Below are 13,590 nucleotides of genomic sequence, written 5' to 3'. Positions count from 1 at the left end.
TAAGGTTTGTGGGGGTTTTAGTCATTTACATAAATCTATGTCCCTTCCATCTTGAAGAAAATAGAAGCTGAGATTAGAAGCATTTAGAAGCATTGGAATTGAAGTAACAATTAAAATGCATGATCTGATTGCAGAGTTGGTCAGTACAGGCCTAGGAAGTTAGGAAGCCTTCCTCACTGCACGACCTCTGAGGGGCAGAGCATTATGCCCAGCGGTGAAGGGAGCTCACTGAGAGTGTCCCTGCTCAGGCACGCCTGCAAGGCTGCTTCCCTCAACATCAGCCGTTTTATTACAAAAATAGTTCTCCATGTACACTGCAATTGGATAAAAGCTACTTTAAACTGTATGCAACTGGTATGTGTGTGTAAATGTTCAACAGATGAAAAGTTTTATAGTGTAGTGCAAAGGTGGATTCCTTTTAGAAAGCAATGTTGATAAAGAATAAACTATTATAAAAGGTAGGAGAGAAAGAGAAAACTCAGAAGAAAGTAGAAGTGAATTCTTAGCAAATCTGTAGAAGAGAGAAGACTCTGTAAGTTTAAAATTTGAGGGATCACCTACCTGTCAGGTATAGCGAACACTGGGTGACGGGCACACTGATTGATAGCCCTGACAATTGAAGGATGAAATATAGAAAACAAATTACAGATTGGCTAAACTAAAATTTAAATGTACCTAAAATATTACAAATAAAAAAGAATAAAACTTTTCAAGCATTTGCGATAAAACGTTAACATTTGTACCAAAAAGAACTCATTAAAAGAATTGAAAATCGTTCCAGTGCAGAGGATATGAATGTAAAGTGGTAAGAGTCAAAAAATACTGCCAAATTGGCAAATGTTTGGAAAAAGAAACACGCTCTGCAGGGAAAGGGGCAGGAAGTGCATTCGGCAGGATGCATAGAATTTTGTGAAAATAGTCATAACCAGGTCCTTCCATTTCCAGAATATTAGCATGGGGTACTAAGTACATAAAAGGCATCAATCTTTTTTTGATTGTTTATTCACCAATATTTTTTGAGCACTCCCTGTATATGAGACTTCTGAGCTAGTAGTAAGGGCTGTTGTCACTAGCAAGAGAGATAAAAGTACAGCCTGATGGAGCTTTGACTGATAAGGGCTGACATTAAGCATTTAAATCCAGAATAATTATTTTCATACAGTTATAATAAGCATTAAGAAGGAGAAAGGTTATGGGTCTATGTAGTTGGGACAACTGGCTTGTACTACCACACCTGACTAATTTTTCTATTTTTAGTAAAGACAGAAACTCACTTTTGCTCAGGCTGGTCTCGAACTCTTGAACTCAAGTGATCCTCTTGCCTTGGCCTCCCAGAGGGCTAGGATTGCATGTGTGTATTTTTCAAATCTTGAAACATACTACTGCCTTCATAGCAAAGATGGTGATAAAGATAAATACTCATACGTACAAAAGTCACAAAAGATAAAATGTTCACAGAAAGAACAGCATCTTTACCATGGATTAACTTAGATAATTTGTCTTGAGTTTGCTAATCAAAGGCTACACCTGTTATGAGAGCATGCTGTGACCTCGTGAAAGAGCTGTCTTACGAGGTAGTCAGGACTTCCCAGGTTCTGAGTGTGTTTTCTGCTTTGCTTGTTCAGCGACAAGACTCTGTGATGATGAAGAAGCCACACGCCACTGAAGAGACTGGTGTGCCCATTTCTAGGAATGGCTCTGTGCCGATCCTGAAGTCACAGAATGGATGCGTTCTCCCCAAGCTGCCTGTGGGGACCCCTTCCCCCAAACTGTCCCAAACACCCACGCGTGCGCCGACCATCCTGGATGAGCCTGGAAAGAAGGTGAAGAAGTCGGTGCCCCTACAGCACTCTACCCCATCCTTCAAAACTTCTCAGGGGCCGTCTGGTACCAGCGTCTTGAGTAGCAGCAAATCTGGGAGCCGAAAGCAGGGCTCCTGGGGCAGGGATGCCCACTCTACCTCACCTAAGTTCCTGGCCAAAGCCACTGCCAATGGGCATGGGCCGAAGGGGAGCGATGAGAGCTCTGACCCTGAGAGGGGGGATTCCAGCAGCTCCAGCCCGGAACATAATGCCAGCAGCGACTCTGCCAAGGGCTCCCAGACCCCGAGGAGCGGAGCTGCCCATTTCTGTGATCCTCAGGAAACAAACTGTTCTGCCATTGGTCACTCCAAAGCCCCGCCAAATGGAGCAGATGCTAAGATGGTGAAGCTGAAGTCCCCTGTCCTGGGCAGCTCTGCGCCCGAGCCTGCAAGCATCATGTCTCCTCCACCAGCCAAGAAACTGGCTCTTTCTGCCAAGAAGGTGGGTGTGTGGGGGTCTTGTTGCCTGAAGGTGTCGGTAGGGCTCAAAGAGTAGTTTTGATTATACTTTGGGAGCCTGGGAACATTGTCCAAGGGCTTTGGCCTTCCTTGTTCCAGAGGAACAAAGTATCTTGCAGACATTTCTGGTCATTTGTAGGTTACAAAAGGGCTATTTTGGGGTGAAAGTGGTTGAGGTTTTCAGGGAGCCCTGACGATCCAGTAGTACTTCATGTGGCTCGTGGAGGTTTGGGCAAAGATGCAGCTCCCTAATTTTGTAGACAGGAATATCCTAACAGCCCCAAGAGGAGAGTGGGGCCCTGCCAAGACACATCTAGCTAGGTACATGGGGCTGGCGGGCACCTCCGTAGCAGGAAGCTGGCAAGATGGCAGTGACATGAGGTTGTAATTGTCTTGCTGAGAGCTTTGTTTAAATTTCCTTCCTTTTTTCCTTTTTGTTTCTAACCAAAAACACTTTTCTGATTCTTCTTCTACCCTTTCCCCACCCCTCACCGCCCCCTTTTTTCCTCTTCCTATTCCTCATCTTTTTTTCTGGGCTCTTTTATTTTTTATTTTTATTTTTTATTACTTTTATTTTCCCTCTTCACTCACGGAAACCTCTTTTAGACCACCAAGTTTTTATTTATGTCAATAACTGCAGGCCAGCACCCTGCGGAGGGCGACCAGCAGTGACCTCTGTCCACCTCCCCCCTCACCATCCTCCGACCTCACCCACCCCATGAAAACCTCTCACCCTGCCGTTGCCTCCACGTGGCCTGTCCATAAAATCAGGTAAGCTCTGGGCACGTGCCCCCCTAGGTGCTAGCTTGTTCTCCTGCGGGTGCATGGCTTGGCTAGAGAGGAGTCGGACAGCATGGCACTGCGGCAGAGGGAACGCTCCGGGCCCGCCCTGAGCCCCCTCTTCTCTGTGCCCGGCTATAAAGGAGCTGGGGTAGGTCAGAGGCAGTTGATTCCGTCTCGCAGTCTTGATTTATTTATGCTGTCTTTATTTTTGTCTCTGTCACATCTGTGTGGTGACCTGGCGTGCTGTGTGTCCTCCCGGTCGTCTTGCCAGTGCCATGACATGGCTTCCCACTCAATCCCTGAGGCTCCTCCTGTCTTAGGTGGGGTCTGCGTCAGAGCTGCTGAGCTCCCCACCGGGGGTTTCCGGGCTGTCCATGACATGCTGGCAGACACTTCCTTCCCTGCTAAGCTGTTGAGTGCTAGGAAGTTGAGAATCACTGATGGCTGTCTGGTGGCTAATGGGGCAGCCTTTGGTAGCTGGGGAGGAAGGAACGCAGGAGGAAACAGGGCAACTGGGAGGTGGGTGGGACAATTTGACTTTGCCTTGCACTGCTGTGCTCTGAGCTCCACTGCCACTCGAGTGCACGGATCTGCTTCTCTCCAGCACTGCAGTGGGTACTGCTTTCCCTCGGCCTCAGCCGCTTCTCTCTCTCTCAGACACACACACGTGCACGCATGCACCCATAGCATGGTATTTTTGCACATGGGACATCCTTAAACATCTGAGACATTTATTATAACCTGTTCTGAAAAAATTCCAGAAAACCCGTAGAGTGATATGGCATTGTAGTATATTGGGCACGGCCATTGTAGCTTATTCTGTTAGATGAGCATGATGACAGTCTTCTTTAGTTTAGTTGCCCCTTGAGGTAGGTATGACTGTCACTCACTGACGCATCGGAAGGCTGTGGTTCAGAGTGGGAAGATACTGTTTCTGAGGGGTCGCAGAGCTAGAAAGGGGGAGGTGGCGGAGGCTCCCCTGGGCAGCACTGGATCCCATCCCTCACACATCTTGCTGTGTAGTTTAGCTTTGCAGATCTGTTTTCCCAATTTTCTTGGCCTTTCACATTCAGAGGAAAATAGTAGTGGAAGTTTGCATCACATTCACACTTGCCTTTTTACGAGGCTCATTGCTTGCCTGAGACTTTTGGAGGCTGGAAAATAAATCCTAACAGGATTTTTTTTTTTTTTTATATATCTTACCATTTATTGCTTAATGAAGAGGCTTCCTTCCTGTCACACAATGTATTAAAATGTTTTTAAATTAGAGTTTAAATACTTTAACCTGCTTGTTGACAAGAAACTACAACATACAACAATTCTTATTAACTTTAATTTTATGATCATTCTGTCTTGGAAACATACATGTAATTTATGTATATCTGAGAACTACATGGAAAAACCTTTTTAAAATTCTTAGGTGAAGGGAGTGGGCAAGGGTGGGCAGAGGAGTGACTCTGTGTGGATCCTGGGTCTCAGAACAGCCTCTCCCCATTGCCTGTCTATCCCCACAGGGCTGTGTCACCTGCTCCCCGATCACCCAACCATCCGCAGCCTCCCTTCAGCCCCAACTCCATGTTGCTGTCCAGTCGCCCCCAGCCCCGAGGGATGTTGGAGCCACGGAGCCGCCCCTCCGCCTTGGTAGCCCTGCCTCAGGTCAACAGGGACTTGGTTTCTCTTCCATACCAGCTGCCAGAGGCCAATGAGTCCCCCCAGATCCCCTCTGAGAAGAGGAAAAAGGACCATACGGGAGAGCTCCAGGGGCTAGGCTTAGAGATGTGCCTCCCACAGCACCTCGAGGGGGCTGCTGCTGCTCCCGCTTCCCACAGGAAAAGGAAAAGGAAGAAGAGGAGGCGCCCGGAGGATGCGGCCACAGCCATCTCACAGGATGAGCAGATAAGGGGAAGTGCTTCAAGACTGGAGTACGGGGAGACGGGCCAGGCAGAGTTGCCTGCTGACAGACAGGAGTGCAGGGGAATACAGCCACAGGTGAATGGTCAGCAGATGGGGCACATCACGGACAGCCACCATGTGAACAACAGGAAGAGGAGGAGGAAGGGAGTAGAGGGACTTGGTGAAGAGGACGTCCCCCAGGACCCACCCTGGCACAGGTAAGAGCAGGAGCGAGACAGTGCCTGTGGGCCTTGGTTAAGAAACAAAGCACAAAATCCATTCCCAGGTGGGGGGAGTCTAGAAATGTAGTGCACTGATCTGAACTTCTAAAATGTGAACATACTGTACAGTGTCCCGCAGTAGAGGCTGAGCGGGGGCATCTCACCTATATAGTGAGTGAGGAGCACGTGTGTGGGTAAAATATGGAGATCCCCCATCTCTAAAAACAGGGGTGGAGGGGAGGAAATTAGCTGGGGCCAGGCATGGTGGCTCATACTTGTAGTCCTAAGACGCTGGGAGGCCAATGTGGGAAGATTGATTTGAGGTCTCAAAGGAGTTTGAGACCAGTCTGAGAAAGAGTGAGACTTGGTGTCTACAAAAAAATAGAAAAAATCAGCTGGGTGTGGTGCCTAGCACCTGTAGTCCCATTTACTTAGGAGGGTGAGGTAGAAGGATCACTTGAGTCTAGGAGTTTGGGGTTGTAGTGAACTATGATGATGCTACTGCCTCCAGTCTGGGCCACAGATGGAGACTGTCTCAAAACACCCAAAACATCAATGTATTTCTTAAAGTGATGTTGAGATGGACAGCAGTGTCCAGACCTTGGCCATCACTATATGCATTGGATAGCCCAAGGACATGGGTTAGGGGACCCTGGCTCACAGCAGGCTGTGTGGTTACAGAGGACACAGCAGCCTGCACTTCTGACTTGCTGGGTTTGGCCTCGGTTAGGAATGGATGTGTTGTGTGGCTGTAGTTTACATGTCTCCTGGTTGTCGTGTGGCTGTTGAGTACCAGGCACTTGCTGGTCCACCACTTCTCCATCCCTGAGGAGTGAGTGCCGGCCTGCTGCAGCAGTGATATCACAGGGCACAGCCAACATGCTCTGTGCCCTGGGTCCCCTAGGGTGAGGATTTCTGCAGAGTTTAGGGGGTTTGCAGTCTCTCTTCCAGTTTGCAGAGAGCTGACTTACTGCCTCCAACTTCCCAGGAGCTGCTCTCCCATGGACAAGGGCGAGCCTGAGACCATGGCAGAATCTTCAAGGAAAAAGAAAAAGAAAAGAAGAAAGCAAGAGTCACGACAAGAAGCAGAAGAAAATGAGCCTTCAGAAGGCCAGAGGAGCGCTGGGCCCAGTGATGCTGCAGTCTCAGAGCCAAACAGTCCCTTGCTGTCTGTGAACGGCCAGCATCCCAGGGACCACGTGGGTATGCACCATGTGTGTGGGGGGACGGGAGGGTGGAGCAAGAAAGGCCTGGGTGAAGATGCGTTAGAGCTGGGGGCTTCACTGAGCTCTGCTCCCCTCACCCAGTCCGTTCCGTGGGGCAGCAAGGTCGATCCAGCTGATGGGAACTGTGGGAAGAGTGCAGTGCATAGAAGCTGCAGAACGTGCTGTGAACACGAGCAGTGGTCTGTCTGCTGAGTGCTTGCCACAGAGGAGTTTGGTTCCAAAGTTAATCTTCCTCTACCTCTTCCTGTGGCTGGGCCTTTCTGGAGACATCCTGGCCCTTTTGTTGCTGGGTAACTATGGCTGTCCTCAGGCACCACCCCCTCTTGGAGGGTGTTTTGCTTTTCTAAGTTTTCTTCAGAGCTGGGTGGGGCGGGCCTCAGCAGCCTCTTGCCAGAGACATATCTTGCCACGTAAAGGCTGGAGAAAGTTATCACCGCTTAGGCAACAGAGGCCAGCTTGAGAGAGCCTGCTCCACAGTCTGGGGAACCCAGTTACATTAGTGCATTTGGGGTCAGGCAGGCCCTTAGACATCGATACATATTTATCAGCCTCCCAAGAAAAGGGCTGGGTCTTCAGTAATTTTTTTTTTGTTAAGCAGGCCCTGGGCTGGGTTCGAACCCACTGGCACTCTAACCACTGAGCTACAGGCACCTAGCTAGAAAGGGGCTGGGTACAGTGGCTCACACCTATAATGCTAGCACTCTTGAGAGTTGAGGGAGGAAGATCACTTGGACTCAGTTTGAGACCAGCCTGAGCAAGAGAGAGACCCTGTTGCCACAAAAAGGAAAAGAAGCTGGGTGTGGTGGCACATCTCTGGTCCCAACTACTCAGTAGGCTGAGGCAGGAGGATTGCTTGAGCCCAGGAGTTTGAGGTTGTAGTGAGCTATGATGATGCCACTCAACTTTAACCTAGACAACAGAGTGAGACTCTGCCTCAAAAACCTCCCAAGAAAGGAATTTGCCAATAAAAGTGGCATGGCCTGATTTATATTATAGGACACTACTATGCATTGAGGACTGCTTATGTTTGCTGGCCAGCATATTGTCCTAGAAGAGGCTTTGCTTCAGTGGCAGTAGAGCCATGCTCCGTGCAGTCCTAGGGGAGCTGGTTTGCTACTGCAGGGGCCCAAGGAATGTGGTTAATCACCAGCCGTGTGCTTGGGATGGTGCTTGATCCCCCAGGCCCTCAGGGCTAACTACAGTGAAGGCCGTGTACAGAGGGCAAGGTGCTCAGCTGTACAGGCTGTGGGGGAGGCAGTCAACCCCTCTGCTCTCACTCTCAAGTGCTGAGAGTGGCTGCATGGGGCGGGGTGTTCTGGACTCAAGGCAGGAGCCATACCACACATCATGAGTTGGCAGGTGGCTCTGTGTGGCCAGGTCCCAGGACTGCTGAAGGGAGCATGGACACCATTCTGCTGGAGTCTGGGGCAATAATCCTGGAGATCACTGGGGTTGTTGAAGAATTGGAGGTGGGAGATACAAGGTTGGGTTTTTGTGTGGGGAGGCCAGCATATTCCGGGCGCTGTGTGGCAGATGGGTCAGGGTGACTAGGCGGGAGGCAGAGGACTAGTTGAGAAATTATTTCTAGAACCCAGTGAGGTTAGAGCACTGTCCTGCTGTGCCAGGTGCACCCGCATGGTGTTTCTGCCCAAATGGAGCTGGGGAGCCTCAGGGCCTACGGTAGTGCTGCTTGACTCTGCAGCAGTGCCAGCTCCGGTGGGCCCCGAGGTGCCGGCCGCGTCTGGTGGCAAGGTGTGTTCCATCTAGAGTTAGGTCTCTCCCCTCCTTCCTGCAGACCCAGGACTTGTACTACTGGTTGGGGGCGGCGGTGGGTGGGGTGGTGTTTTTTGGCTTTTATTTGCATAAGATCTTTATTAGTAAGTAAGTACTTATCATTAGTAAACTTTGCAATTGTAAATAAAAACAGATTTGCTTCTTTGGTAGTTTATTTTAAACATGTAAATATTTTTTGGCTGCTGTGATTTCAGGGCTGGAACAGGCTTCTCTTATATCCTGGAATAGAGAGCAGGAATCCAATGTGGTCCAGGAATTGCTCAGATATTCATCTGATAAAGCTTACGGGAGAAAAGGTACTGGTTTTAAGATGGGACTTCTGTTTTTCTTTGGTTGGCATATTTTGGAAGTGGTAAAGGTATGGAATGGATCCTGGTGTATTGTGAACCTGGAGGGACAGCCTTGCTTGGCTTTGGGGAGAGGAACCTAAACACTTGGCATCCCTTTCAACCTCCTGGCCATTGCACAAAGGTGTGTTCTACCTATTAGAGATGCCGGGCTGGGCAGAGTATTAGGGTGTCTGGTAAGGGAGAAGGGGCAGAGTGAAAAAGCTCTTCTAGCTGCAGTAACATGGGTTCTTACTTGGAGCATTACTTTTATAAGTTGGACTTCAAGAACAAACAAAGGAGGGCAGGGTTTTAAAAGAACTGAGTTTTATGGGTTGGTGATAGAGCTTAACAGAGAGTCGCTAATGAGGTCTCTGCATGGATTGTCCTGCACACATGTGTCATTCTGTACTCACCTCAAGTCACTGATGAGGTCTCTGCACTGACCGTCCTGCACATGCCATGTCACTCCACTGTCACCTGTTCGTTGCTTCGCCAAAAGGTGGCACTGACAAATTTTGAATACTTAGGCGTAGACAGTCTAGGTGGTGGGAGCAGGGAGTCCGCAAACAAGCCAATACCACATGTCTGTCATGTAGTTTTGACCTGGGATGGTGAGATGTCAGCGGTGAGTCGGGATGCCATGGAAGACAGCAGACTGGCCCAGACCGAGACTGTGGTTGATGCCTGGGATGAGGAGTTTGACCGGGGGAAGGTATGACACTTGGTGGAGACAGTGGGCTTGATGGGGCGTGGCTCAGCAGGGACCAAGTAGCTGAGGGGCAGCACCAATGAGGAGGGCTCCTGTCCTGGCATGTGGCTGTGGGGACAGTGTTGGTTCCTTCCTCCCCCAGAAGGTTGTCCTGAAGAGTCAGTCTGGAGTAATTTGGCAGTGTGTGTGCAAGAAAGAGCCACTATGGAGTAGGTGAGAGCGCTTTGGGCAATTATGACACTGAATGATCTTGATACAGGAAAAGAAAATTAAAAAATTCAAGAGAGAGAAGAGAAACTTCAATGCCTTCCAGAAACTTCAGAGTAGACGGAACTTTTGGGCTGTGACTCATCCAGCCAAGGCTGTCAGCCTCAGCTATCGCCGCTGAATATGCTGCTGTGGAAATAGGTCAGTTGTGTAGTGAGTGTGTGTGTGTAATGGGCATGGGGTGTATGTCTCTGGGGTGTGTAGTAGTCTGTTCAAAAGAACACGGTGTGGTGTTCCCAGCCACATTAAGATGCCATGGTTGGTTTCCTATGTTGGACTCGTGGCCAAGGGTCTCATTTCTCACTGTCAGAACCAATGTGCTTTGTCCCACAGCATCCTGGAGACAAGGCATCACTTCCTGGATCTGGGAGGGAGCTGTCTGTGGGGACTCCACTGTCCAATCATCTCCAGGCCACTGCACTGTGAAGCTGCCTCGGTGGGGGGCTCTCCTGGTACCACTGTCTGCAGACGACCTGATGCGGCTTTGGGGCTTCTGTAGGTCGACATCTTTGGTGATTCATGGCAAACCCTGCAAGAGAAATCACAGCACATGTGTTGAGCAAAGACAACAGCACACCTGCTGGACATCTGGAACAGGCCAAGCCTCCTTGTGCTCATGGACAGCGGAGTCTGTGCCAGCAGTAGTGTTTGCCCCTGGTCTGGGGCTGTCAGAGAGGGCAGGGGTTAGTGTTTAAACACCTCCCAGGTGTCCTCTGGCTCTCAGGGTGACAGTGTGCGGTGGGCTGCTCTTCTTGCTGAGCCATCCCTTTCTTCCGGTGGCTGGTGCTGCCCTCTGTTGGAGCCTGGCCCTTCCCGTTTCCTCAGTGGGACCTCTATGCCTGTGCGCCTTATGTGTCCTTAGAAAGGAAGAGCCTTGAGGCCACCCCTGCATGGCCACCTGTCCCTTCCCTGGAACTGGGGGTTGAGGGTGGCCCTACATCCTTCCTTGCAAGCAGCTCCAGACTGGAGAGCAGAGTCTGCTTGGGGTGGGGCCCTTGACATGTTTGCTAATCCAGCTGCTTCTGATGCTGCTCTTTATTCTGAGGCGACTTTGCTGTAGTGTCCCTGCAGGTGCACTAACCCCCAGGTTTTACCGAGATATGTTCTTGGGATAGAATTCTCTGTTTATTTTACTACTTAATAATATAAAACATTTATTTTTGACCAGACCTGCAGCTTCTATTAGCAATATGTTTCCTTTGCCTAATATGCAAATGCTGGCTTTGTTTGCTCAATTTTGTGAGTGCTATTGAATTTACATGATTGTGTAAGTGAAGAAGATGACTTTTCTTACATTGTTTGAGCTGTGCCTGCAAACTTGTTATTTAATAAATATGGGAGGTTCTCAGTGAAAGTAATATTTTTAAGAAAAAAAATGAATGGCCTAGTAGTAGTAGAAGGTACAGAAGCCAGTCTGAACTTGATCCTTTGGTGATCATCCTCGTCTTTCCCCCCTTGACCTGCCATAGGTGGAGGGGGACTTGATGTAGGACGTAAAGCACCTTGGAGTGGCTCTGCTTGGCCAGCCACTTCTGACGCCTTCCTTGTAGTGCCCCCTTGGGTTAGCGTTGCTTTTGTTCAGCCCCGAGCTCGGGGCCTTGGTTCATGCAGGTATATAGAAAAAAAGAGCTACTTTTTTATACAAGGAGATACATTTTACTTTTTTCATCTGGATGGTTCTTTTGGTTTTTCTTTTTGTTATATTTCTCCTTTTACAAAAGTTGGGAGAGAATGGTGATGCCTGTAGCCTGAAGAGAGCAGCTGCCTCCGGGCCCCGTAGCAGGTGCATGGAGGACTGACCTCTGAGTGTTCAGTGGTAAAGGGCCGCTCCAGTGTTCTGTGGCGTGTGTTCTGCCGTCTTGGGAGGGGACACAGGCACCTTTGGAGCAGACGTTTTTCCTTTTCCCTTTCAGGCCCTTGAGGTGTTGACATTCACTCCTGTATGAACTGTCTGCCCTGCTGTATTTTCTGTGATGTTTTATAGTTGTCTCCTTTCTTTCTCTCCCTCCTCTCCTCCAAATCAGTCTCTTCCTTTTTCCACTAGATAATCATAAAACCTTTTCCTGAGGAAAATATATCTGTTATCTCTTGGGCAGTGGTGAGTGCTGGCCCCACTTTTTACAGCATTTATCACTGTTACTATCGCGTCCTTTCCTTGCACAAAAAACCATGCCAAACACAGAAGGGAAAGGATAAGGCCCAGAAAATTAGTCCAAGTTCTAGGTGACGTGTACATATATAAATAAATAAAAATAACTAAAGCATTTATAATAGCAGTCACTGTAGAATCTGGGTTTGATTTGACCTTGTGCTTAGGGAGGATCTGGAGGGAGTGGGGTCCGTGTGTTTTGGCCACTTTCTGGGGCCCTGAGCCCTTTTACTCACCTGTCCTACACCCCGGACAGGGGGCCATGCCTGTGTGTGTGTACGCAGGTCTACAGCCCCAGGCACTGCGCCGCCTCTCTGGGGGCCTGGTAGCCCCATGTTGCCAGGGTCTTGGTGCAATAAACCTTGTGCTTTTGTGGGTCCTTCCTGTGTCTGCCCTGGTTTTTCATTTGATTTTTTAAAAAGGTACAACCCAGGCAGCTCCCAGTCTTACCGCAGTTCATCAGGCTTTCAGATAGCCATTAGTTGTGGGCAAATGAGTGTGTCCAGCTCTCGGTGGCAGAAAAATTGAGAGCAGGTTCTACTTAAGAATAAAGAGGAGGGCGGCGCCTGTGGCTCAGTCGGTAAGGCGCCGGCCCCATATACCGAGGGTGGCGGGTTCAAACCTGGCCCCGGCTGAACTGCAACTAAAAAATAGCTGGGCGTTGTGGTGGGCGCCTGTAGTCCCAGCTACTCGGGAGGCTGAGGCAAGAGAATCGCGTAAGCCCAGGAGTTGGAGGTTGCTGTGAGCTGTGTGAGGCCACGGCACTCTACCCAGGGCCATAAAGTGAGACTCTGTCTCTACAAAAAAAAAAAATAAGAAGAATAAAGAGGAATAAAGGCATATCCTTATATTTAGGGGAGAACAGTATCTTCTGAGTTGGTTCACTAAACTTTGTGGAGAATTTTAAGTGAATAGTGTATTAAGGAAACTCAGAAATATTAATATCACCCACCTCTTGAGTTTTTTTGTTTTTTTTTTTAAACCATATAATGTTTGGATTTATGCAGGGAAAGATGAGGGAAAAATAACAGATTTTACTTTACTGTGAGATTTCCTCACAGCTGGAAGAATAGGGCAGGCACTTGAATTTGGGTCTCTTGAGCTTTGCTTGTGCAGCGGCAGGAGTGGTGCTGCCATGTGCTTAGTGCCAGCGTCGTCCCTCAGACCACTACATCCTGTCCACTTCTCCAGCCCCAGTGTCGTCCCTCAGACCACTACATCCTGGCCACTTCTCCAGCCCCAGCGTCGTCCCTCAGACCACTACATCCTGGCCACTTCTCCAGCCCCAGTGTCGTCCCTCAGACCACTACATCCTGGCCACTTCTCCAGCCCCAGCGTCGTCCCTCAGACCACTACATCCTGGCCACTTCTCCAGCCCCAGTGTCGTCCCTCAGACCACTACATCCTATCCACTTCTCCAGCCCCAGTGTCGTCCCCTCAGACGGACCCACTACATCCTGGCCACTTCTCCAGCCCCAGCGTCGTCCCTCAGACCACTACATCCTGGCCACTTCTCCAGCCCCAGCGTCGTCCCTCAGACCACTACATCCTGGCCACTTCTCCAGCCCCAGCGTCGTCCCTCAGACCACTACATCCTGGCCACTTCTCCAGCCCCAGCGTCGTCCCTCAGACCACTACATCCTGGCCACTTCTCCAGCCCCAGTGTCGTCCCCTCAGATGGACCCTCTACATCCTGGCCACTTCTCCAGCCCCAACGTCGTCCCCTCAGACCACTACATCCTGGCCACTTCTCCAGCCCCAGCGTCGTCCCCTCAGACCACTACATCCTGGCCACTTCTCCAGCCCCAGTGTCGTCCCCTCAGATGGACCCACTACATCCTGGCCACTTCTCCAGCCACAGATGAGACGCTTGTGGTAAGGACAAACTTAAGTTTTGTG

At 49.7% G+C, this 13,590-nt stretch overlaps 1 protein-coding gene across 6 annotated transcripts in view; it reads left to right on the top strand.

Moving 5' to 3' along the window:
• Nucleotides 1–12,156, top strand: part of USP36 (ubiquitin specific peptidase 36) — a 40,911-nt gene extending 28,755 nt beyond the window's left edge. For 5 of the 6 annotated variants that reach the window (XM_053570541.1, XM_053570539.1, XM_053570538.1 and 2 more), the window contains 8 exons: nucleotides 1,626–2,303; nucleotides 2,961–3,091; nucleotides 4,618–5,214; nucleotides 6,206–6,420; nucleotides 8,432–8,533; nucleotides 9,163–9,278; nucleotides 9,535–9,683; nucleotides 9,876–12,154. In XM_053570541.1, coding sequence (XP_053426516.1) covers nucleotides 1,626–2,303; nucleotides 2,961–3,091; nucleotides 4,618–5,214; nucleotides 6,206–6,420; nucleotides 8,432–8,533; nucleotides 9,163–9,278; nucleotides 9,535–9,663 — 1,968 coding nt within the window. In that variant the 3' untranslated portion in view covers nucleotides 9,664–9,683; nucleotides 9,876–12,154. Of the gene's footprint in view, nucleotides 1–1,625; nucleotides 2,304–2,960; nucleotides 3,092–4,617; nucleotides 5,215–6,205; nucleotides 6,421–8,431; nucleotides 8,534–9,162; nucleotides 9,279–9,534; nucleotides 9,684–9,875 lie in introns of all 6 variants that reach the window. The other variant, XM_053570543.1, reaches the window with a different exon arrangement.
• The last annotated feature ends 1,434 nt before the right edge of the window (nucleotides 12,157–13,590 follow it).

The sequence above is a fragment of the Nycticebus coucang genome, chromosome 18, assembly GCF_027406575.1.
Source record: "Nycticebus coucang isolate mNycCou1 chromosome 18, mNycCou1.pri, whole genome shotgun sequence".
NCBI classification, from domain to species: domain Eukaryota; kingdom Metazoa; phylum Chordata; class Mammalia; order Primates; family Lorisidae; genus Nycticebus; species Nycticebus coucang.
Note: the sequence above shows the minus strand (reverse complement) of the source record. Positions and strands in the feature narration are given on the sequence as shown.